General features: G+C 37.7%; 3 protein-coding genes across 4 annotated transcripts in view; 2 read left to right on the top strand and 1 right to left on the bottom strand.

Annotated features, from left to right (window-relative positions):
• The first annotated feature begins 272 nt into the window (after positions 1–272).
• Positions 273–10,334, top strand: snx1b (sorting nexin 1b). The gene is made up of 15 exons (XM_084405521.1): positions 273–587; positions 801–933; positions 2,922–3,064; positions 3,161–3,227; positions 3,983–4,026; positions 4,111–4,252; positions 5,357–5,435; positions 6,445–6,520; positions 6,611–6,724; positions 6,818–6,911; positions 6,995–7,200; positions 7,295–7,438; positions 7,582–7,662; positions 9,125–9,196; positions 9,281–10,334. The coding sequence occupies exons 1-15, from the start codon at positions 456–458 to the stop codon at positions 9,329–9,331; spliced, it is 1,578 nt and encodes a 525-aa protein (XP_084261647.1). The 5' UTR covers positions 273–455; the 3' UTR covers positions 9,332–10,334.
• Positions 10,335–10,667: 333 nt separating this feature from the next.
• On the bottom strand, positions 10,668–19,363 carry acp2 (acid phosphatase 2, lysosomal). Its single transcript, XM_084405522.1, has 11 exons — positions 19,173–19,363; positions 17,676–17,771; positions 16,856–16,942; positions 16,601–16,753; positions 16,296–16,394; positions 14,246–14,335; positions 13,153–13,285; positions 12,714–12,802; positions 12,457–12,563; positions 12,193–12,368; positions 10,668–12,050 (listed from the first exon to the last, which is right to left on the bottom strand). The coding sequence occupies exons 1-11, from the start codon at positions 19,254–19,256 to the stop codon at positions 11,920–11,922; spliced, it is 1,245 nt and encodes a 414-aa protein (XP_084261648.1). The 5' UTR covers positions 19,257–19,363; the 3' UTR covers positions 10,668–11,919.
• Positions 19,364–19,842: 479 nt separating this feature from the next.
• ambra1a (autophagy/beclin-1 regulator 1a) overlaps positions 19,843–22,475 on the top strand; it is a 120,110-nt gene continuing 117,477 nt past the window's right edge. For both annotated transcript variants that reach the window (XM_084405256.1, XM_084405255.1), the window contains exons 1-3: positions 19,843–20,071; positions 21,468–21,684; positions 22,398–22,456. In XM_084405256.1, coding sequence (XP_084261382.1) covers positions 21,553–21,684; positions 22,398–22,456 — 191 coding nt within the window. In that variant the 5' untranslated portion in view covers positions 19,843–20,071; positions 21,468–21,552. The remainder of the gene's footprint in view (positions 20,072–21,467; positions 21,685–22,397; positions 22,457–22,475) is intronic.

The raw sequence follows: 22,475 nt of genomic DNA, 5'->3' as shown, positions 1-22,475 counted from the left end.
CTGGTTATACAAGTCCAACTCATGCACTGAGCGTTTTTTTGCTTCGAATGATTCATTGAATTGATTGATCTGGTTTATAAAATTGGCCCGAGACGAGAAATGTGTACTTGTGTGTGGCTACTCATAAAATATATTGCGTATATGTCATGTCAACGTGAATGAGTGTCATCAGTATGCGTGGATGCTATACTTGTGTTGTGGGTGAGTGTAGTTGTTGAAGTAGCTGTAGTATTCGCTCCAGACCATGAGGTGGCAGTGTCGCTCCAGCGCTCTTTCTGAGCCTGAGAGCGCAGAGCCGTTCGTTGCTGTTTGTAAGTAGGCTGAGGTTACCTAGCTGTGAAATTCAATCCCTGTTTACCTGTAACATACAGACAGGTAGAAATTAGGCCAACCTCAAGACTTGACCCGTTAGGGTTATTATTTGATACACATATTTTATTTGGTTGGCACGAGCGATGTCAGGCAGTTGCGGGCGGAATCCTCCTCCTTTCCCTGAAAATGAAGATCAGGAGGCTGAATTAGACACTCGAGTGCTGGACAGCGACGAGTATGATGATGAAGGCGAGGACATATTCACCGGCGCGAGAGTGAGACACCTATTTCTGAACGAATAACCTTTTTTCGTTATCTGGTGAATTGATATGTTGGGGAACATTTAAGTGTCATTTGACAGACGCTAGCTGATAGCTTATTCAATGTCTGCAGCGGTTAATAATGCAGCTCATCAAAATGCACGAACTGTAAATATGTCACGGTTATGTATCAGCTGTTATTGTGGCAATGTGTTCATCTCTTTGTAGAGTAAACCGATCACACCGACATCAGCTCCTGATGAGGGCGATATCTTCAGTGAGGAGGGCTCTTACATCAGGACCGATGTCCATCACGCCACTAATGGCCTTCACTCTGATGAAGAGCTGGATCTGTTCACTGGTATTGCTCACCACTCCATTGCTGCACCATTACTCAAAATGGGCAATTAATACTTAATGACACTTAATTTCACATGCAGGCCAGATGGCAACTGAACTGCTTTCTGGAGAACATATAATTAATTATATCTCTGTCTTTAAAATAGCATGACAGTGAAACGCCGATTACGTAAAGATGCTTAAATCTGAGGAGTAAAAAGTACTGAGAAATTTGAATTAAGTTAAAGTACAGTTACAATGGAAAAAATATATAAAAAAAACAATTAAAAGCTTTAAGTACCTAGCCTAAAATAGTTAGGAGAAAGTACAAAAGTATCCACAATTAATTGTATGCAAGTTTTAAAACTAAAACTAAAACTACAACTTTCATAGCTTTTGAAATTGGCTTTTGAAAACAAGAGACAGCAGAGAGTTTCTCATTTTCATTTAAAAAAAAAAACCTGTCAAAAATCGCTATTTTCTTATTGTTCTAACTAGGTAAGAAACTAGGATTCAGCAGATGTTAAACTGAAACCAATGTTCTGAAACCTGTTATCTGAGTATTTACAGCTAAAATTATCAGATGATTTTACAGACTTTTGAATATAGTGATTTTAATGATTATTATCAAAATAATTTAAGCGCTGAAAGCAGGGTCCGAAATTAACTTTTTGGCTCACCTGCCACGGGGACTGGTAGATGAAAAAATCCACCAGCCAAGCATATTTTTTACCGGCCAAAATAATAAACAGCCTTTTTTTTTTGTCACATACATTCATTTCAGTACTTTTAATTGAGATAATAAGGTAGGCATATTATGTTGAATACAAAGATAAAAAATTGTCCAGAGCAAAATTTGAAATGTATAATAAATTAAAAAAAATAATAATTTTATATATATATATATATATATATATATATATATATATATATAGATAGATATAGATCAAAATGAGAGAAATACATGAAATATTACTATCATTAGGGTGAAATAATTTTATTTTATTTTTTTGTCAGTTTTGTTTCCTGACTCATGTGCAAGGGACGTACTCGGCTAAGTTACTTACGTAACCTCGGTTCCCTGAGAGATAAGGGAACGAGTATTGCGTTGCAAACGCTATGAGAAAACTAATTTTATCGAGAAAAGACCGGCCATGCATGGTGTGTAAAGCAGAAGCAGCCTGACCAGCGGCGGAGTATGCACGATCCGCAAGTGCTGAAGACGCTCTGCACGGCTTTGATGAGCAGGACACAAATGGGCGGCGACCGCTTCTTCCAGTGGCGGGAGCTTCACATATCCTTTTTCCTCAGCGCCGTCAACAGATAGAGCGTTAACTGTACGTACACACCGCCGCCGACTTGAGCTGCAAAGAAGCTCTGGCCGCCCTGTCAAGGACGCTTGTCAAAAAGTACGGGGAAGCTTGACGCTTGTCCGCTCTGAATAGTGAGTGCGCGCGCGCGGCCGGGGCTCACTCACTCGCTCTCGCTCTCTCTCTCTCTCTCTCTCTCTCTGCTCGTAGGAAGCAGAAGAGCGCGTGCGCGCTGACAATTTTATTATTTTGGTATGAACATTCACCCGCCACTGTGGCGGATAGCCTTTTGAGATATACTCGCCAAACGGAAAATCTACCCGCATTTGGCGCTTGGCGGGTGTTAATTTCGGACCCTGGCTGAAAGTATGTCTGAAAGGGAGATATTATATGTGTGCATGATTGACTGGCTTGTTAATCACTTTAGGATAAATATTTTTAAATCACTGAGGAAAGCTTTAAGTTACAATGACATACATGTAATTTGTAATTTTAAGTTTACATGAAATTGTAATAGAGTAAAAAGTATTCTTTTTTTCTTGTAAATATATCTGAATAAAAGTACAAGTACTTGGATTTAACAGAACCCCAATAAATTACTGATTCCTCAAAATACAACTATACTAAAATATAGTGAAGTACCATTACTCAAATACATTACACCAATGTGCTTTATCTGTTCTCTCTGTTCAAACTCCAGAGGCCACTGTCGAACTGACACTCACCAACACCACAAGTCAAGGCAGGAGAGAGATTATTGGCCCGACTGCATCGGCTTGCAACACCACACATGTCCCTAATTCCATACTCAAACCCAGCATTGTCACCAAGACCATGGAGGAGGTACTGAAACAAGACCCTTCATGTGCCTTCAGTTGCATTAATGTATTATTTATATAGATTCTCAATTCTAACTGAATGCTGATGGACTTTTAACAGTTGGAGGAGGAAGAGAGTGGAGACCATTTTGAGCTGAACATCGCAGTCACAAACCCTGAGAAAATTGGTATCTTATCCACCTTATTTTTCAATGCAGAAGTAAGCGATTTTCAGTGAATGTGCAAAACTTCTGATTCATCATCCACTTTAGGTAAACAACTAGAAGAATAACTTATGATACATTTAATTAATATGATAATAACAAATAGCAGTTTGCAACATCAAGCAGCATAATGGACTATTTTTGTACAGCTAAAATAAAACAGCTATAAAAGAATAATAATTATAAAACAGCAGACACCAGAAGCCTTACACATTCAAGTTACAAATGTTAGTGCCTACTCTTACGTAAAAAAAATTGCATCATCTAGTATGTCTTCAGTGGTTCTCAACCAGTTGCCCAGTAGGGGGCCTCAGCAAACTTCCAAAGGAGCCTTGAAAAAAAAAAGAAGTATTTTTATTGATTACATTTTAGAATGATTTAAAATAGATTATATTACAATATTCTAACTGAATTAAAATGCTACATATGATAGACATTAGGAAATACAAGAAATATTAATATTTCTTATTTTTCTTTCTGCTGTTGCTGTAATTATTATAGAACATTCAGTTCTTCTGAAACACTTCAGACACTTCTGAAATAAAAACATTAATCATTAAACATTAATTATTACTGCAGTAGTACCAGAGGAAATATCTTAGCCTTTGGACAATGGGGAGTGAAAAGGTTGCGAACCACTGGTCTAGATTGAGCCTCTTGTTCTGAATGTTCAGTTGAGAGCTAAATTGACTGTGTTTTTCTACGTTATTGTGTTGCAGGAGATGGCATGAATGCCTACATGTCTTACAAAGTTTCAACTCAGGTACTTAAAAGCTCTTCCTTATTACTATATTTTGGATTGCTCAAGCTTTATATATCAGAATTTCTCTTCTCTGTCTCTCTCTAGACTACACTGCCTATTTTCCTTAATAAGACGTTCACAGTGCGTCGACGTTTCAGTGATTTCCTGGGACTTTATGAGAAGATGTCAGCCAAACATTCCTTGCTGGGCTGCATCATCCCACCTCCACCTCAGAAGAGCGTAGTGGGTAAAGAAGCTCTCATGCTCACTCTGGCTCTGTCTAGTGCAAGGGTAGGCAGCGTCGGTCCTGGAGAGCCACTCTCCTCAGGAGTTTAGCTCCAACCCTAATCAAACACACCTGAACAAGCTAATCAATTGGTGCGTCCCAATTCGCATACTATCCGTCCTAAACGGTATTCGAAAATAGAATTAGTACATCCCAAATCGTAGTATGTTGAAATGAGTGTTCCAAAGATACCCGGATGGTCTACTATTTCCGGTCAGAATCCGAAGTGCAGAGCGATGCGCACTCTAACGGCTAATATTGCCCACAACCCATCGCGCGTTGGACGAGGATTCGGTTAGAACTACAAACGGCGGTTATGTAGAGAGGTTTAGATAAAGGGGTTTGAGTGATTAATTATCAGTATCTAACCTGACGAAATTTACTTATTCAATGTTCTCTACATTCTATTGCATCTGCAGCAGCATTGTGAACTTTTGTAAAGATACGTTTAGCCATTAACTTTTAAATGCATCATTATATTCAAATTTTAAACACATGAGGAGAGTCTCTGCATGAAAGACCCACGACTGGCAGATGAACGTGCAACTACATTTCTCTCCGAAACGGAAGGAAATTAAATTAGATTGAATGGAGGATTTTAACTGTGACAAGATGATTGACAGGGCAGTTTACGGTGACAGGATGCACGCGACAGATCTGTCCGTTAAGATGACGAAGTAGTATGTCCCAAAGTTTGCCTACTCTTTTGCTACACACTCAAAAGTATGTACTTTTTCTTCACAAAAAGAGTACATACTTTTAGGGCGTAGTATAAGTAGGCGAATTGGGACGCAGCAGATCTCTTCAGGATTGCTAAGGCTACAGGCGGGTGAGTTTTTTTCAGGGTTGGAGCTGAACTCTGTAGAACAGTGGCTCTCCAGGACTGACGTTGCCTACCCCTGGTCCAGTGGAGTTGTTCTAGCGAACCCGACTAGACACTCTGCAAAGGCCCGGATTCGTGAAAATGTTCACGCTGAGCTGTCTGTTGGCTCTCACTTGAATCATTTTAATCGGAGCAGTCTGGTGTGATTTTCTGACTGAGCGTGTGGTTTGTTGTTGTCACAGGGATGACTAAAGTGAAGGTAGGGAAGGAGGATTCGTCCTCAGCAGAGTTCGTGGAAAAGAGACGAGCAGCACTGGAGAGGTGAACACGTGCCTATTTACACATACACATGAAAAAAGAGGTCAACAATTCATAGTTTTCAGTCACATGACTGGAGCTGGAGGATAAAACATCCATAGAACTGCTGCACGGGCCTGTCAGTTTTCCATCTGTTTCAAGCCACAAATATTTAGATCACCTCTCAAAAGAAGAATGAGAAGGAATGTGAACAAACTGCAGTAATTTCAACCACCAAAAACAGCTGGACATTTGAAAATGTGATGTGAAAAACACTTAACAGGGATTTTAAAAGATCAAATTCAGTATACACCGTAATGATGATGCATACTATACACAGGCAATCAGATGCCATATCAATGTCATATTAAGCACTTTCTTTATAATGGTTTCTATTGTAAACTAAACGCGCAATTTAGTGTGCTGGGTTCATATTCTGCAGCGGAGGAAGGCCTTGTTTAGCCCTCCTGGTGGGTGTTCCTAGAAGGGTGTGACATCACGTGAAAACAATAAACTGCATTTTTCTGATTTAGATGTATTGAATATGTTTAGAAAACCTCTTAGTCTTTCCTTAGTGTGATGGGGCATTCTAGAGTCCGAAATGTAGGAAATCCAAATTTTGTACAACCAAAAATTAAAATATTCGTCCTATAATAACCAGAAAAAGAGAAAGACTTTTACACTATAAAGTCAAAGTCAAAGTTTGAATATGCAAATATGAGCTGCCATTTATCATCAGTTATCCTTTGTCAAAAGTGTCTGGTAGCCAAGTACACATCAAATTGAGGATAAAGATTTGAAGATTTGAGATATTTAGACACCATAAACCTTGGAGTTAGGAGTTACATTTTTATTTTCCGGTTGTACACTACTGCACCGTACACACACACACTCACACGCACAAAATATAGCATTCATTGTGTTCCATCAGCAGAACACTATATTTATTGACATAACATGTTTCACATTTTACACATTGTTTCATTATTTTTACTGGTTATATTTACATACTGTGTGTTTATATTTTCTGTAGGTATCTACAGAGAGTAGTGGCCCATCCATCTCTGCTGCAGGACCCGGATGTTCGAGAGTTTTTAGAGAGAGACGAGGTCACCACCTTTATCATGTTTTTAGACACATTGTACAGTATTTTCTGGTGGCATATTTAAGATCTAAACTTGTGTGTGTGTTTTTTTTAGTTGCCCAGGGCAGTAAATACTCAGACTTTGAGTGGACCTGGCCTGCTAAAGATGATAAACAGAGCGTCGGATGCAGTGAATAAGATGACCATAAAAATGAATGAATCAGATAATGTAAGATGAGCTCAGTTTCTGCAGTTCTAAAGCATATGTTTTTCCCAGGACGTTGCATTTGGCTAGTGATTGACACGTCTGCGTGTGTGTTAGTGGTTAGAGAGCAAGCTGCAGGAGGTGGAGAATGAGGAGCAGCTGCTGAGGAGGCTGCATGCTGCTGTTGACTCATTAGTAAACCACAGGAAAGGTGAGAGTAAAAACTACACTGTGAAGCCAATCTTCCAGATTCATGCTGCTACACAGCATCTTAATGTCTTTCTCCTCTCGTAGAGTTGTGTAGTAACACAGCGGTGTTTAGTAAGAGTGTGGCCATGCTGGGCAGTGTGGAGGAGAACTCTGCATTGTCTCGTGCGCTGTCACAGCTGGCGGAAGTGGAGGATAAGATGGAGCAGCTGCATCAGCAACAGGCCTTCAGCGATTTCTTCATCCTCGCCGAGCTCCTGGCCGACTACGTCAGACTCCTGGGGGCCGTGAGGGTTAGAGAGCACAACCACATAACCCAAAACCAGCAGTCAGAACCAACCACAAAAGAAATATGATGTTGTTTACTGTGTTCTTTGCTGCCCTCAGTGCTGTTTTGAGCAGAGGATGAAAGTATGGCAGCGTCTGCAGGAAGCTCAGAGCACACTTCAGAAGAAACGAGAGGCTGAGGCCAAACTGCTCTGGGCGAACAAACCCGAGAAACTGCAGCAGGCTAAAGATGACATAAATGAGGTTAAACCTTATCAGAGTACAACACTCTACACGAACTGTTCATAAGATACGTAACTTCTGTGTAGGAGATTTCTGTTTATTTACAAGATGATTGGTCACTAATTTGCTGTTCATGTTAAGCTGTTTTCTTTGTTTCTGTGCAGTGGGAGTCTAAAGTCAGTCAGTATGAGAGAGATTTAGAAAGAGTCACCTGTACTGTGCGCAAAGAAGTGCTCAGATTTGAGGTAAGATGTGTTGTAAAACATAACATCAATAGTGCAAAAAAGTTTAAGCAAGTTTTTAGTGTTTGTATGCATTTTTTTCATTTACACCTTAACAAGCATGTAGTTTAATATTTTCAAGAAAAATAGAAAGAGGACACCAGAGAAACGGCATAGTAAAATACTTGGAGTCTTGCTAAAAGGGATAGTTCACCCAAAATTGAAAATTCAGTCATCATTTACGTATATTTCCAAACTTGTATTACTTTCAGCTGTTGATTGAATATATATATATATGAAGAGTTCAGATGCAAAAGCCTCTAAGTGCCATCTGAAATTTTCTTCTAGAATGATCATTTTTATCAAGCTCGTATATTTAAGTTCCAATAATTTCACTTAAATGGCAATGCAAATTACCTATTAATTGTTATTTAAGTGAAATTACTTAACTTAAATATACAAGCTTTATAAAAATCATCATTCTAGAAGAAAATTTCAGATGGCACTTAGAGGCTTTTGCATCTGAACTCTTCATATATATATATATATATATATCTTTTTCATACAATGCAAGTTAATGGTCACCAAAACTGTTATCAGTATTCTTCAAAATATCCTGTATTTGTGTTCTGCAGAAGAATGTAAGTCATACAGGTTTGAAGGTATGTAAATTATGACAAAATAATTTATTTTGGGTGAACTATTCTTTTAAATTGCATATTTGGTCCAGTGATCCTTCATCATAAATGTCTTAGTGTCCAAAATATGAATTGGGGATAAAATGATGGCTATATTTGTCAATGATGACAGATGAATCAGGTATTGTATTTTTTTATTATCTTGCAGTTGTAATGTAGAATTCTGCTCCCCATGTAAAAAACAAACAACAATTTTTTTTGTGTGTGAAATTCGATAGTTCCAAAAGCTGTGATCACTTGCACTGGTGTAAAGTAGAGCTGCATGATTTACTAGAGGTTCTGATAAAATGTCTATTTAAAAATACTTATTGAATCTGAATTTTATTTATTTAACTTTTTTAAATCCAGTAAGGACAAAAACTCACACATAAGGACTTCACTTGTTTTATTACAGGATGGATGAATCAGAGTATTTCAATGACACATTTGTTTTGTAACAGTCACATGTCGCCACCTACTGGTGTAATGATGTAATGATACAATCAAGTTACTTTCAAAAGGCGATTTAGTCTATTTTAGTCTATTATACACCAGTGTTTATATCCCAAAAAAATGAATCCCAGTTGTAACAGAAATAATGGAACTGTGTGGTTGAAAAGTCTGTTTGTGAAGCTGTTTCACACCTATACATGACAACTGCTCTCTCTGGGTCAGCGGCAGCGCCAACACAGATTTGTTCTCCTGTGATCGTACTTGTCAAAAGTTTTACATAGCCGAATAATGATTAATTGTGCAACTCTAGTGTACAGCACAAAATAGAAAATGAAATATTTTCTTTTCTGTCACAGAAAGAGAAAGCCAGAGATTTCAAACAGCACATAGTGAAATACCTGGAGTCCCTTCTTCACACACAGCATCGGGTAAGTGTGTGTGTGTGTGTGTGTGTGTTTTACATACAGCATCATTGAATAGTCTTTCATGAATTGTTATTTATCTTAAACCAGCTGGTGAAGTGTTGGGAGGCCTTCCTGCCTGAGGCCAAAGCCATCGCCTGATCCAAGCCTTACCTCACACACTCCTAAACTTTGACCTTGAAAACAGACAATCAACATTTCTCTCTTCATATTTCCTTTTCTCTCTGTGTGTCAAATAACATGTACATCTTAATGGCTGTCCGTCAAAAGGTTCATTCCTAGATTGTGATGGTAAACCCATGTAGTGACCCGTGCCACTGTTGACAATTGAATGTTGAGTGTAAAGGTTAAAGGTCAGAGCGGCATTTAAAAAAAAAGAGCAAGCTATGTGGGGTGCAGCAAAAATATTTTTTTATGTGTGCATGTGTGTTTAGTGTTATCCTTAATGTTTTTAATGGTGCTTAGCATGTGAAGTGTTCTAGTAGAGACATTAAACCGCCTTTAAGATTGTGAGTCTCATTTTCTGTGTGTCATGGAAGTGCACAGAGGTGAGACTGAACATTTGGAGTTTGTAATCCAGATAATCCAGAAAAACACTTGAGATGTTCCCAGGGTCACTCAACCCAGCCTGATGTTGCACCAAGAAGTTAGAGTATGATATAGACAAAAGAATGAACCCCACTACAAGAAGGGAAAATGGTCAGTGTCTTTTGAATGGAAGTCCCATAATTTGTGTTGTGAGTTTTGACTGACTTTTTTATGTTCTCAAACTATGATCTGGACTGGTCCAGATAAAGGTCTACTTATAGGTGGACAAACATTTCTATTAAGAATTCTATATGAACTTGTAAAAACGTACATTAATTGCAAAATGGTTTAATTCATTTTGGGGAGAATGTGTAAAAACATTTGCACTGTGGATGCTTTTAGCCTTGAACATGTACTCATGTACATGCTGGTGTATTCATGATATCGCACTACCTGCAGAAACCAGGGGCCTCATTTATAAAACACACGTGATCAGATTTGATCCTAAATTCCATGGATTTCATCCTACGTCCTAAGTGAAAGAAATCTGGATTTGTAAAAAGAGAAAATGTTCTTATGCATACACCAATGGAATAAAATGTTTATATTAATTCAGCATTAAGAACATAAATAGGTGATCACAATATGCATATATATTATTGTATGCGCAGATAAGCAACATTTTAACTAGTTTTTGATTGTCATCTTTTGTGCATACAGACGTTTTATAAATCATTCATAGGAACATTTTAGAAATGTGTTCACATTTAGGACCATTCTATGCATGTCTTTATAAATGAGGCCCTAAGTCTTTGAATGACATAGATATTAAGGGGACCCCCATACTCAAAGCAGAGGTATATTTGTTTTTTAATGCCAGATTTACACCAGTTGTCAATTTTGGGTTATATTCTTGGTAAAAAGCTCTTCTCTTTTTTTTTTACACTAAATACTCACTGCTGTTACACACATGTATTATAAGCCTCCGTTTTGAATATTAACAAGATGTTACATGCAAGACATGCATTTAAAACCGTTGTCCTGTCAAACATTATTTGTCTATTTGATGAAAATAAAAAGGGATTAAAAAAAAGCTGTTCTGTTTCAGTTAAGTACATCATCTCAAAGCATCACAGCTTCATCAACTAGTCAATACAGCATTTGTTCTAAATGGATCCTGTACAGAACATTTTCAGTCAAGCTGAATAGATGTGCACTGAGACAGTGAAAGACAATCTTTAAAAACATTCATTTTAAAAGATTTGAGACGGTAGAACAATTTGGACAGATTGCTATTAACGTTTAGTAGTAATTAATTTTTTCTTTTTATTTATTCTTACTGGGCATGTTTGTTAATCTAACAGTAATTTGTTTTAAATATGATGCACCTGGAACTGAATTATCAATGTATGAAAACATTTTTGATGATGGAGAATAACATTTTATTTGTATTCATGGAGTCGGGTGATCATTATGTTAAATAAAAATACATTAAAAAAACCCACACCAGATTAAAACAAATGACTTCAATACGGCTCTTTTGAGCTTGAGAGCACCTGAGAACACTGTTCTTCATATCAGCATGCTGTTATTATTAAATGTACTCATCAAAACTACTTTGTGGCTGTAAATCAGGAGATAATCACATTTAAAAAAAATTCCATGAGTGCATTATAAGGCCTCGATATGCATTCAGTAGTCTTTCTTTGCCCCACCTGAATCTTTAGGCTAATGCATCAAGTACACTGGGCTCATAAGTACACTAGAACTAATGGACCAGGAGCACAAATAGGGGGACACCCACAGTCCTTGTGTTTCGGAGAGGACACACCTCTCTGGGAGCTTTAGTCTAGTCCACATCTCAGATCCTCCCCGTGAAACTTGTGCACAATCTTTCATTACAACAAAAGCCCAGAGCAAATGAGACCCAGTCACTATTGCACAGTTACGGAGTCTGTGCGTAAAGCATTGTTACGTTAATGCTATTGACGCCATCACAACTCTTGGTTCCCTTTTTGCTCTTGAAACAATTGAAGTTACAAGAAATAAAATATTACCAAGTCATCCCCAATAAAATAAAATGTGTGGCCACAGTTAAACAAAGTCTTTTCGGCTCACTTAGAGTTTCAGTTGCCGCTGTGTCCTCATAGGTCCTCTTCACTGTCCCACAGTTCCTCTTTGCGGAGGAGCTGGTATGATTGTCAGGAGTCGCTCTCATTTACGACATGACTATAGTTAGCCGTCGGCTCTTTTTGACGGCATAGCACTACAAACAGCAGTAGTACCAGCAGGAAGAGTAGACATCCACACACAGCCAGCCCGATGATGACCTCTGTACACATGAATGAGAAAGAACTATCGAAATCCAAGTATGCAAGCAATCGTTCTTACAATATAAACAGATTTTTATTTAGAACTATAGATACACATCTTTACTCTATAGTCCATACATTAATGTACATTATTGCATTTACCAGAGTCTGTGGCTTCTTTCTTTATCTGACACTCTTTATTCCTGTCTTGTGGTATGACTTCAAGTGTGAGGTTCACAAAGTCCTGCAGGGGGCAGCGCTGGGAACAGCCCGGTAAAGACACCGCGTACTCGGACACTGTGCTGTCATTGCGATAAAACATCTCCACTGAAAACGACCTGAAAGACACAAGCAAAGGAATATTTTGGTTGACCAAAGATGTCTTCTAGAAACATGAATTTAGGAAAAACACAGACAACACGTTACCCGTTCTCTTCCTGGTGGAGTTCAATTAGATGACACGAGGCATAAGGCGGCTGCAGGCCGTTAAAGACATTCAGGGCTTCCTGCAGAGCTACAACTGTTGTGTCATGCTAGTGAGGAAATAGTTGCATGAGAGAACATTACATGAACTGCTTTCTCTAAAGAGAACACATTTCTTTTTTTATAGAAAACTATTGACTGAAAAAGGGAAGTCTAGGAGTTTGGTCTGCTGATGTTGATGTGAAAGTGACATAACTTACAGCTGAGTATATCACCATCTTCACTTTTTGTTTAGAGTCTGGAACTGCTGCGGTTGAGAGATTCTTAATGATCTGATCTAACAGCAGGCCTGCGAATAAGAGCGTAAGCAAAGTGTCACACGATCACAGCAATGCACATTTCAAGTCTGAATGTGGAGCAGTCCGTTGTTTCTTTACATTGACGTGTGCCTGCACTGTTCAGGTAGCGGCCTTTCCCTCTATTCCTACAACACTGATTTGCATATGTGTGCATTAAAGTGTCAGACTGTGTAACTATGAAAATGGTCTGCCAAGAATCCTCAACAGGCTTCTATGATGGGCACAACAAACTTTGAAATGTCAAAAACTCTGTTTAACCTCACATAAATGCTTTTCTCTTGCATTTTTTTATTTTTTATTAAAATGTAATAAGATGCTCTGCCCAGTGATAAGCTCTCACCTCCTTGAAGTCTGCACTTCTCCTTTCTCTTATAGACTCCAAACATAATCTGAAAACCAAAGTTCTTCAGCACCTTCAGCGTTTCCATCACATCTGGAGTCACCCAGTCAGGTGGTGACTTCCCATGTTTTGCCTGAGGATGGAGAATCACAGAACTGATCTGACACATTCTGAGCATCTATAGATCATTCTGGAATAAAATGATGGAACGTGGTAAAAAGGCCATCATTGCAAGACATTTACCACAAAGTGTACAGAGAGCACTCAACATCAAGAAAGAGTCCATACACGCTAGGGAACAGTTTTACCCACAAGCCATCAGACTTGTAAACGACCCTGACCTAGTTAGCCTCTCTTTCACTCTTCACAGTGACAGTCTACTTAACTTGACTTAGGTATTATAGAGAGCAACAGTGACCACTCACTTTTTCAGCAGAGTTGGTTCCATAAGTATTTTTCCCATTCACTTTTCCCAAAAGGATTTTTAGAAAAGTCTTTGTTAAAGTGTTATAATTAACCAAACCAACCAGCTATGAGGTGAATCACAACATTACTAATTTTGATTTGAAAGAAAAAAGTATTTGAAAAACAGACAAAAAGAAAAAGGTACAAGACTGTTAAATAATCTAATTAAAAAGAAAAAAATTTAGAGATATTGATTATGTATATAGAAACAATATTGCAAAATATGCATATTTACACTATTTTTTTGTAGTTTGAGAGTTTATGAAGACTTGTTACGAAGAGCTCTTTTCGTGAACAATTTTCTGGTTGATTCTTTGAAGAATCATGGTTAATTAAGTTTTCTTTTTTCAACCAAGAATTCCACTGTTAAATGAGATTATAAAAAAAAAAAAAAAAGTGGGCTGATCAAATCAATTTCCCTATTGAGAAAATCTGATTTTTACTTTCAAAAACCTAATGTTGCACTTTGTAATGAGGTTGATAAACTGCATTAGTTGCATTCACACTGTCTTTAATATATCATTCATTCACATATAGACAATACTTAGCAGGCAAGATTGGCTGGCAGAGTCTCTTAAGCTAGATGACGGCATGAATAATGTGCACATGAATGCCAGGTGAAACTCACCTCACAGAACAACGTGTCATAAACACTCCAAATAGACTCAATTGAGGCTTTCTCCAGTCCTGTTTTATTTCTCACCATTTCTATAAATGCCTGCATAAAAACACAATGACATAACCATGATTGTAGAAACCATTGTTTTTATTTATTGCACATTTGCATTGCAAGACAAGGAACATACTAACATTGTAAGGCATGCTTACAAACATGAAAAAAAAAATGGAGAAGTTTTGGAGCAAGAAAAATATGGAGCAAGTTTTTAAATGGAATATACTTTTTTTATTGGGACAACACTAAAATAGTAAATGGTTACATTGTAATTATTTATTTTTTTCCTAAGTATTGACAACTTAGTTAACTAATAATTGTTGCAAACTGGTACTGCCAAAAAAATATTAGTGCATTCCTGGAACTGGGCGTCGTTACACTACATCCTTATGCATCGCTTTCTGCCAGGACTTTTCCCAAATCACGGAAGTGACCTCGACATCTGGGTTAGCGGTAGCATAAGCCATCAGGCAAGTGTTATTTAACCCTTGTGTGGTGTTCATATTTTTGTTATTCAGCCAGTGTTCGTGGGTCTGGTGGACCCGCTGCATTTTGGGGTTTTTAATTCAATATAAATCAAACAATTTATGTTAAAATACTCAACAGATGTTTACTTCATCCCAATTACAAGCAATATAAACAGCATATATGGTTAATATTTTTCTCTTTACCTTTGTTAGATCACATTTAAGAATTGCAACCTTGTGCGGGAACGGCAGGGGTAGAAACAAAACCCACTTTTGCACTCACACTCTCTCACACTTACACACAATCTCTCTCTCACACGCGCACACACACACACACACACACACACACACACACACACACACACACACACACACACACCCCCCCGCCCTGACAGGAGGAGGACAGAGTAAAGTTACACAGGACCTAAAATTTTCACACTTTTATTAGTCCCAGGTCCAGTGGACCCGCACATCCTGTATGTAATATAAATGTGTAGGGGGGGTGTACAGTGTGTGGTCATTGAAAATGTGTTCTGATATATGTTCTTCACAGAAAATGATCCAAGGCCAATGAGTCTGAGGTTGAAAAAATAATGAATCATATCATTTTTCTTTTGATAAAAAATGAAAACGGGTCCTACAGACCCGAACACCATACAAGGGTTAAATAAACTCCTGATGTACTTACAAACTTTCCAATGCCTCATTTTATGAGTACAGAACCTATTTGTACTACTGTAGAAGTTTGGCACCATTCCGGGCATTATTAGTGGGGTAATTTACGAGATACAACCTTGGATCCATTAGCGCCTGCACTAAGCCATTCGGCTGATATCTCTAAATAAGCTCTAGCTTTAATAATGTTCGACCAAGGGAAGAAAGGCTTCTGGGGGGTGTTTGGCTGAGGTCATGGTGCAAAGGACCCTAGGTTGATTTTACTCTGAACCATCCCTATAATTATATGTGACGGCAGTCGTCCGTGAGGGGCTGCTGTCTTTTACTTTCGTTCTGTGTTTGTTTATTTTATTATAAAATTTTGTGTTGAACGTTCCGGTTCCCGCCTCATTCTTCCCATAACATCTAACTGCGTTACACTTACCATCTTCACAAGTTCAGAAATCTAGGGATTCAATATACCGGTATACTTAAAAACAGGAAATCTTCTAAAACTGTGGAAAGGATGTTATTAATTTTCATTGAAAGCCACTTAAACAACCAAAATTTAGAGGTAAAAAGCGCAACAATAAAAAAGGTGTTTCAGGAAAAGAAGAACAGAAGACACAAGGATCAGTCTAAAAAAAAAAATTATCTGAAAATTCCCCTTGTCTACTGTTAGGACAACGAAAACGATTTGTGGACTCAAATAAATATTCAGCCAAACTGAACCTCCTCTGGGCATCACCATTTAAAACCAATTCAGAAACCTGCAGGATACCTTTTGTGTTGCACTATATCATAATTGCTGTAAAAACATTAATATAAATTACATAGACAGATGACCTACTATTATAAGTGGGTTTTTTGCAAGGTGGACTCACATTGTAAGTGTCAGTCATGTTGAGAAAAATGTCAGATTTTTCAGTCTCGTTCATGAGCTGTGCGTAACGTGGACAGTCTTCCAGCGGGAATGAGAGCAGCTGGAAAGACAACAAAAAACAAACGCAAACTCTGTAGGCAGGTCATGTGGCCATGTAAATAGATTTCAAACATCCAGAGACATTTACTGATGCTGCTGCTGCTCAAATATGAACTCAACACTAAAGAGAGGTCAGGGCCACGTATCAGTGTGCTGCAAAATTGTGGAGAGAAAAAGTGGGAACAGAGCTTCAGTGTGAGGTTTTACCTTCTCTTCATTCGCTGGGACAGTGTGAACAGGGATTGGCTGCCATTTCAAATCTGGATTAAACACCTCAGAACCGTTAGGTGGGAACAGGCCAGCCAGGTTAGCTTCTGCACTCATCAGAGTCCGGTCAACATCTGTACTTCTGATGAATATCTGCAGCGCAAAGATGGCATATGCTATTTAAATGCACAAGTCTGGCAGCTTTGTGTATCCGTTTACTGAACATGTTTAAACAGAAATTTAAAAGACAGTGACCTCATGCCGTTCATAGTCCTCACTCAGGAATCCTCTGTAGCGTTTCTTTAAAAACTGACCTAGTTCAAAGTGCTGCTTCATTCCCTCCTGGAAAATCGAAAAGATTGAGTTACAGTAATAAAAACACAAAAGGATGAAATAATATCCTTAAAGTGCATTCAGTAGTTTGGTGCCTATAACAAAAATGTACACAGACTGTACTGTAGTTTTCTATAAAAAGGGTTTTTATTATGTATGGTGCGGGTCACCCCAGTCAATGTATTTTGGCATGTTGAAATGACGTGACAATAACTTGAAAATGTGTCCATCAAGGATTTTCAAGCTGCATGTTAATGCTATTCTGGCCTCACCACTGATGTGCAAAGTTGGGTGAGCTGCTCTGTGCTTGAACACTGTACATTCTGTGTAGGGAAATCGACTCAATTCCATCATTCACAGTGCTTCATCGGAGTGTGCGGAAAGCTTTTTTGGTATGATTTGCTTATCGTTACTGCAACTGTCTGAGTGGTGGAATTGTATGTACAGCATCATGGGTAATGTATTTTTCTCACCACAGGCTGACAGCTTTAACAGAACATATACCATTGATTAACAACCTCAGAGCTCACTGTAGGTCTGTCTTATGGTTTAGAAGTTAACGTTAAAAATTCCTATGGAGAAAATGAATGGACTATTTACTTTTGGGACCCGACTGTTGCACTCTACATACATAATATAGGACAGCCTCTTGCACGTTACTGCATAACCAAATGCTCCTCAAGTAGCAGGTAACTGATTAAAACAAAGACAATAAGGTATGTGTGTGTGTGTGTCTGCATACCTGAGAGAGTTGTCCAAAACCCTGGGGCCAGTCACTCTCCTTGTAAGGATCAGTTGGATAGGCCTTGATTGGAGATCTGTCGCCATGACGATAGAGCTGACAAAGAGGAAGTCAAATACATGACTGAGTATTTCGGATTTTTATGTGTGCGTCTTCAGGAAGACAAACAACACTGTGCAACTGCCGTTAGATCAGCAAATCCTGCTTGTCATGTGCTCATACTGACACCCGGATACGAGCCACAGAGTAGTCGGTAAACATTTTCTAATTGGATAAGCAGAGTCAATCTATCTCCTTATCTTTATCTCTGACTTTCATAGAAATCAGCCGTGATCTTCTCTCATTTACACAAGACACACAAAAAGACACAAGCCTCTGGTTTAAACTTACTCATTTGCAGCGACTCCAAAGTCATAATTAACCATAAAACACTTATTTCGTAGACATGAGTACAGAATCAGACATGAAGAAGGAAAACAATCATCTCAAATATGATACAATAACAACAAAAGGACAAGGATTTGTATACACAAATAGAAGAAAACACACAGAATTGAAGTTAAACCGCATCTTAAATAAATTCTCACAAAGCATCAAAAATCTGGTATTTTTATCATTGTGTACGATTTTGAAGGATGAAAATAGAGAGTTGAATTCAAGAAGAAATAGTGTCAGACAATGGGTATTTAAAACATTTATGAATGGAAATTTTGCATCCAATATAATGAAATTAGCAAAGAGATAAATGATCACAGTTGTCATATTACAAAATAATATCTTTGAGAATAGAGGAGTGGTTTACTTCTGCAGGACTAAAAATAAATGCACTTACAATCAGCCCAGAATTTATTGTTTATATTACAATCAAAAGATACATCTGTAAAAGCTGTTTCTTCTAAACATGGTAGATATAAGTTGATAATTTATATAAAGGGATTAGATTGCTTTAAGAATCCATGAGAACTGGGAAGCCATGGAGCTTCATAAATTGCTCATAAGTTAGAATATTACCAGAATCCAAAGGTAAAATGAAATTAATAGACAGCATGTCTCATCAAGATTGCGCTGATAGACAGTCGAGAACAAGCAGAACTAAAAACAAAGTTGATAGCAAACATTAGTTAGCCTACTCATGTCAGCAGATATTGCGACTCACTCACGTCTTTGCTTCTGGATACAGAATCAAACTAGACTGATAACGACGAAAAGACCAGTATCGACCAATATACAGTAATCAATGAAAAGCATTAATAAACAACGTGGGGGGGAAACACAATCTCATTTCATATTCACATTCACACAGAAGACACATATTTGTTATGCATTAAAAATATGACACACATAATAGGAAGTCAGAATTTGTGTCTCGTATTATGATTTTTTTTTTTTTTTTAAGACGAACAGTTTTATCAGATCAGCTGCAGCCTACATTTAACGTTACTCAACACACACTTCAACACACACTGGCAGTAATCTGGACAAATGCATCATACTCACCACAGTGACAAACTTAAGCGTTCTCTCTCCATTGGAAAAACTTAAAGCGAAGACAAACACGACGATCAGAAAACAGGAATCCATACTTGCGAACGAGCAGCTGAGGTAGAACACGCACAGCCGTAGCTCATTGAACGATATGGCAAACACAAGACGAACTGCAAGCTTTTCCGGGTATAGGAGCGCTCCCATTGGCCAACGCACTCTGCAGCTTTAAAAACACGTAAGGTGATTGGCAGTCTTGGAACAGAGAAGGACTCTCGGGACCAAATCGCAAACAATAGTTGTCTTTTGATAAAATAACCGTAAACTGCTACTGTGGGTCTTGTTTAATCTGACTTTTAAGACCAGTCTCAATTAAGATGTATTTGAATGTGTGAACTAATTGCTTTTGAACTTAACCTGCTATCTTTATAAGGAAAGGGGCTGTGAATTAATACGCCTAGCATTTGTTGGCCATTCTTTTTCAGTGTCCTATATTTGTATTTGCTTATAGATATTTTTAAATATTATGTTCATACCCGTAGGTATACTAAGACAGTAAATGTCAAGTTGTCATTTAGCAAATGGTTTAATCTTTACAGATTTATGGTCAGTGACAGCTCAAAGTGATGTAAGGGTTGAGCATGAACGATGTTTTCGGTAATTGACTATGAATGATCTGTGCTCCATTGGCTTTGTCTGTACGCGTTTTGGCAGGAACACAGCAACAAATCTAAAGTACATGCGACCCTATTTTCGGAAATAAAGAAGAATATTCCCCATATATATAAATCCGAAAATAAAATTAGCAGGGACGATTTAGGCAACGTCCCTGCTGCTTAGGGTCTCCAACGTACTTGTTTTATTTGATATCTACGATTTCAAGGAGTATAATCGGACACAAATATGAAGAAAAGGTAGGCCAAAGCTGAGACCCCGAGTGGTTGTCTTAAATATATTTTAAACAAAAAAACACCCACAATTGAAACACTGTGTAACTGTGAGAATGAATGCATCACATGTAAACTGTAGCCTGCTAACTGCTAAACGTGAAAGCTGTTAGCTTAATTTCCTCGTTCAAAAACAAACAAACATTGTAGATTAACGTTATGATGTTCACTAACGTCAGTTCCTTAATTCTATGACCATGAAGTTAATTTAATAAGCGACACTCCGTTTACATCCCTTTTATATCCCCTATCTATCCTTAATAGCAGAATATAACAGCTAAAGTCAAACATGTAGCCTGTCAGATGGATGATAGCTCAAGTTTTATTAGAGTGCAACAAAACCTGCAAAGCTTATCCGCCTATTTTTCAACCTGTTAGTTTCATGCATAATGCATGCCTGAATATAAGTAACATATTTATAATTATTATCTTTTTATCAGTTGCACTGTGTGGTACTTTTACCCATATAACAGAGACAATTACAGGAAATGGCGTTTACCATTCTTTAATGATTTAGCCTATAAAGATTATTATTTATAATAAAACGCTATCTCTTTACTGCTTTATTGTCATGTTTAGCTCTTATCTATTTTGGCCTTTCTTTTGCTTTTTGCTGAAATATGTTAACTAATGCTACTATAGTTACATTTTGAATTAGCAGCTAGTTTCTAGTAATATATTATTTTCAGTTTTATTTTTAGTTAGGCTTGTTTTCGTCATTTTAGTAGTTTTTAAACGCTCATATAGTTTTAGTTATTTTATGTTACCTGCGCAGCTAGCTGAAATAAAATATGTTTTTATATATTTTTTATTTTATTTTAGTAAAATGACAGTTAACATTTAACGTTATTTATTTTAAGTAAAAGAAAATTAACTATTATAACCGTTTTATACCCAGAGTTATAACTCTTCTACTGTCTTTTTAATGTACAATAAAAGTTTATATTTTTCTGTTTAAGTTATTCAAATGAATCATTCTGTCATTGGATGATGTGAATTTGTGACCTAGGTTTTGACTGGCTCTTTATTAGGTGATGATAAAATATAGACCCATTTTGCCTATTCGTGTGACACATCCAGGATACACCATCATTTGGCTCGGTAGTGTTGCTTCGATACACTTGAAAATGTTCTGTTACACCTTGTAATCACCTTTGACGCTTGTGCTGATTGTGCAGAGATGTTATTTAGAGGCGGTGTGTGGTGAGGTAACAATGCCGGAAGATTTGACATCACATTTAAATAACTCCTTCCTCGAACGAAATAAACGGAAATTGTCTCATTGTCATCAAATTAATATTATTTGAAATCAAGTTGTGATGCTCTAAGATATTCATGAACTTTCTCATTTTTTCTACCCCAGAATGATGGCGTGGTAGTAGCAGTGGTGGTCCAGTGCATGTGGGCCTGTGGACGGCTCTGGGTCTGGTGTGAGCGTGTGTGTGGAGATGAAGGTGAGACAGAAGAACTCAGTGTGTATCCTGTCTAGTCGAGAGCGAGGAGCACGAGGTCTTGCCTCACACAGGATCCTACAGCAGCTTGTAGAGGAGAAGACACAGCGCATGAAATGGCAAAGCCAGGTAACTGATGCGCAGATCTTTGACACTTCATCTGTGGACTGTAGACTGTCATCTGGGAAACGCCTGCTCAGTACAATGTGTCAGAAGCAATAAACCGCCTGCTGATCTCTAGTAGTGTCAATATCACAATTAGAAAGGAACTATTTTCATCTTTATTAAGATGGTTGATTTAATTTTTATTTGTTGTGCCCACTGTGGATCTGAACTATTTGTAGGTTCTAAAAAAAAAAATCTAAATAATTCCAAATAAATAGCTTTATAGCCATGTAAGATTTTTCTTTCCTAATTATAAAAAGAAAAAACAATTGACCTGAAAAGGTACACACTGCTCAGCACCAGTAAATAAATGCCTGTTCACACCAAGACCGATAACTATACCGATAAATATATTAGCATCCACACCAAGGCATGATAACGTTCTGTTTATTTTAATCTTGCGCTGCAGTTATGTCTGTTGCCTGCTTTAAATGCTCAAGTTCTTTAAATTCGGTGGATTCTGATTGGATTCTGATTGGATTCTGATTGAATCAGCTGAAAAAAACCTTTATAAAACTGATTCCATTTATAGGATTCCTATTCTCATAGAAATAATTATTAAAATTGTATAGTTATTGTAATAGTTATTGTTCTTGGTGTGAATGGGCCTTAATATTATGGTTTGGATGTGACTAAAGTGAAATCACTTCTCATTTGAATTTCTTTCGGTGTCACAGAAAGTGGAGTTACCAGACAGTCCCCGCTCGACCTTTCTTCTGGCCTTCAGTCCAGATAGGTAATAACCCTCTGACTAC

Source organism: Rutilus rutilus (assembly GCF_951802725.1).
Source record: "Rutilus rutilus genome assembly, chromosome: 3".
NCBI lineage: Eukaryota > Metazoa > Chordata > Actinopteri > Cypriniformes > Leuciscidae > Rutilus > Rutilus rutilus.
Note: the sequence above shows the minus strand (reverse complement) of the source record. Positions and strands in the feature narration are given on the sequence as shown.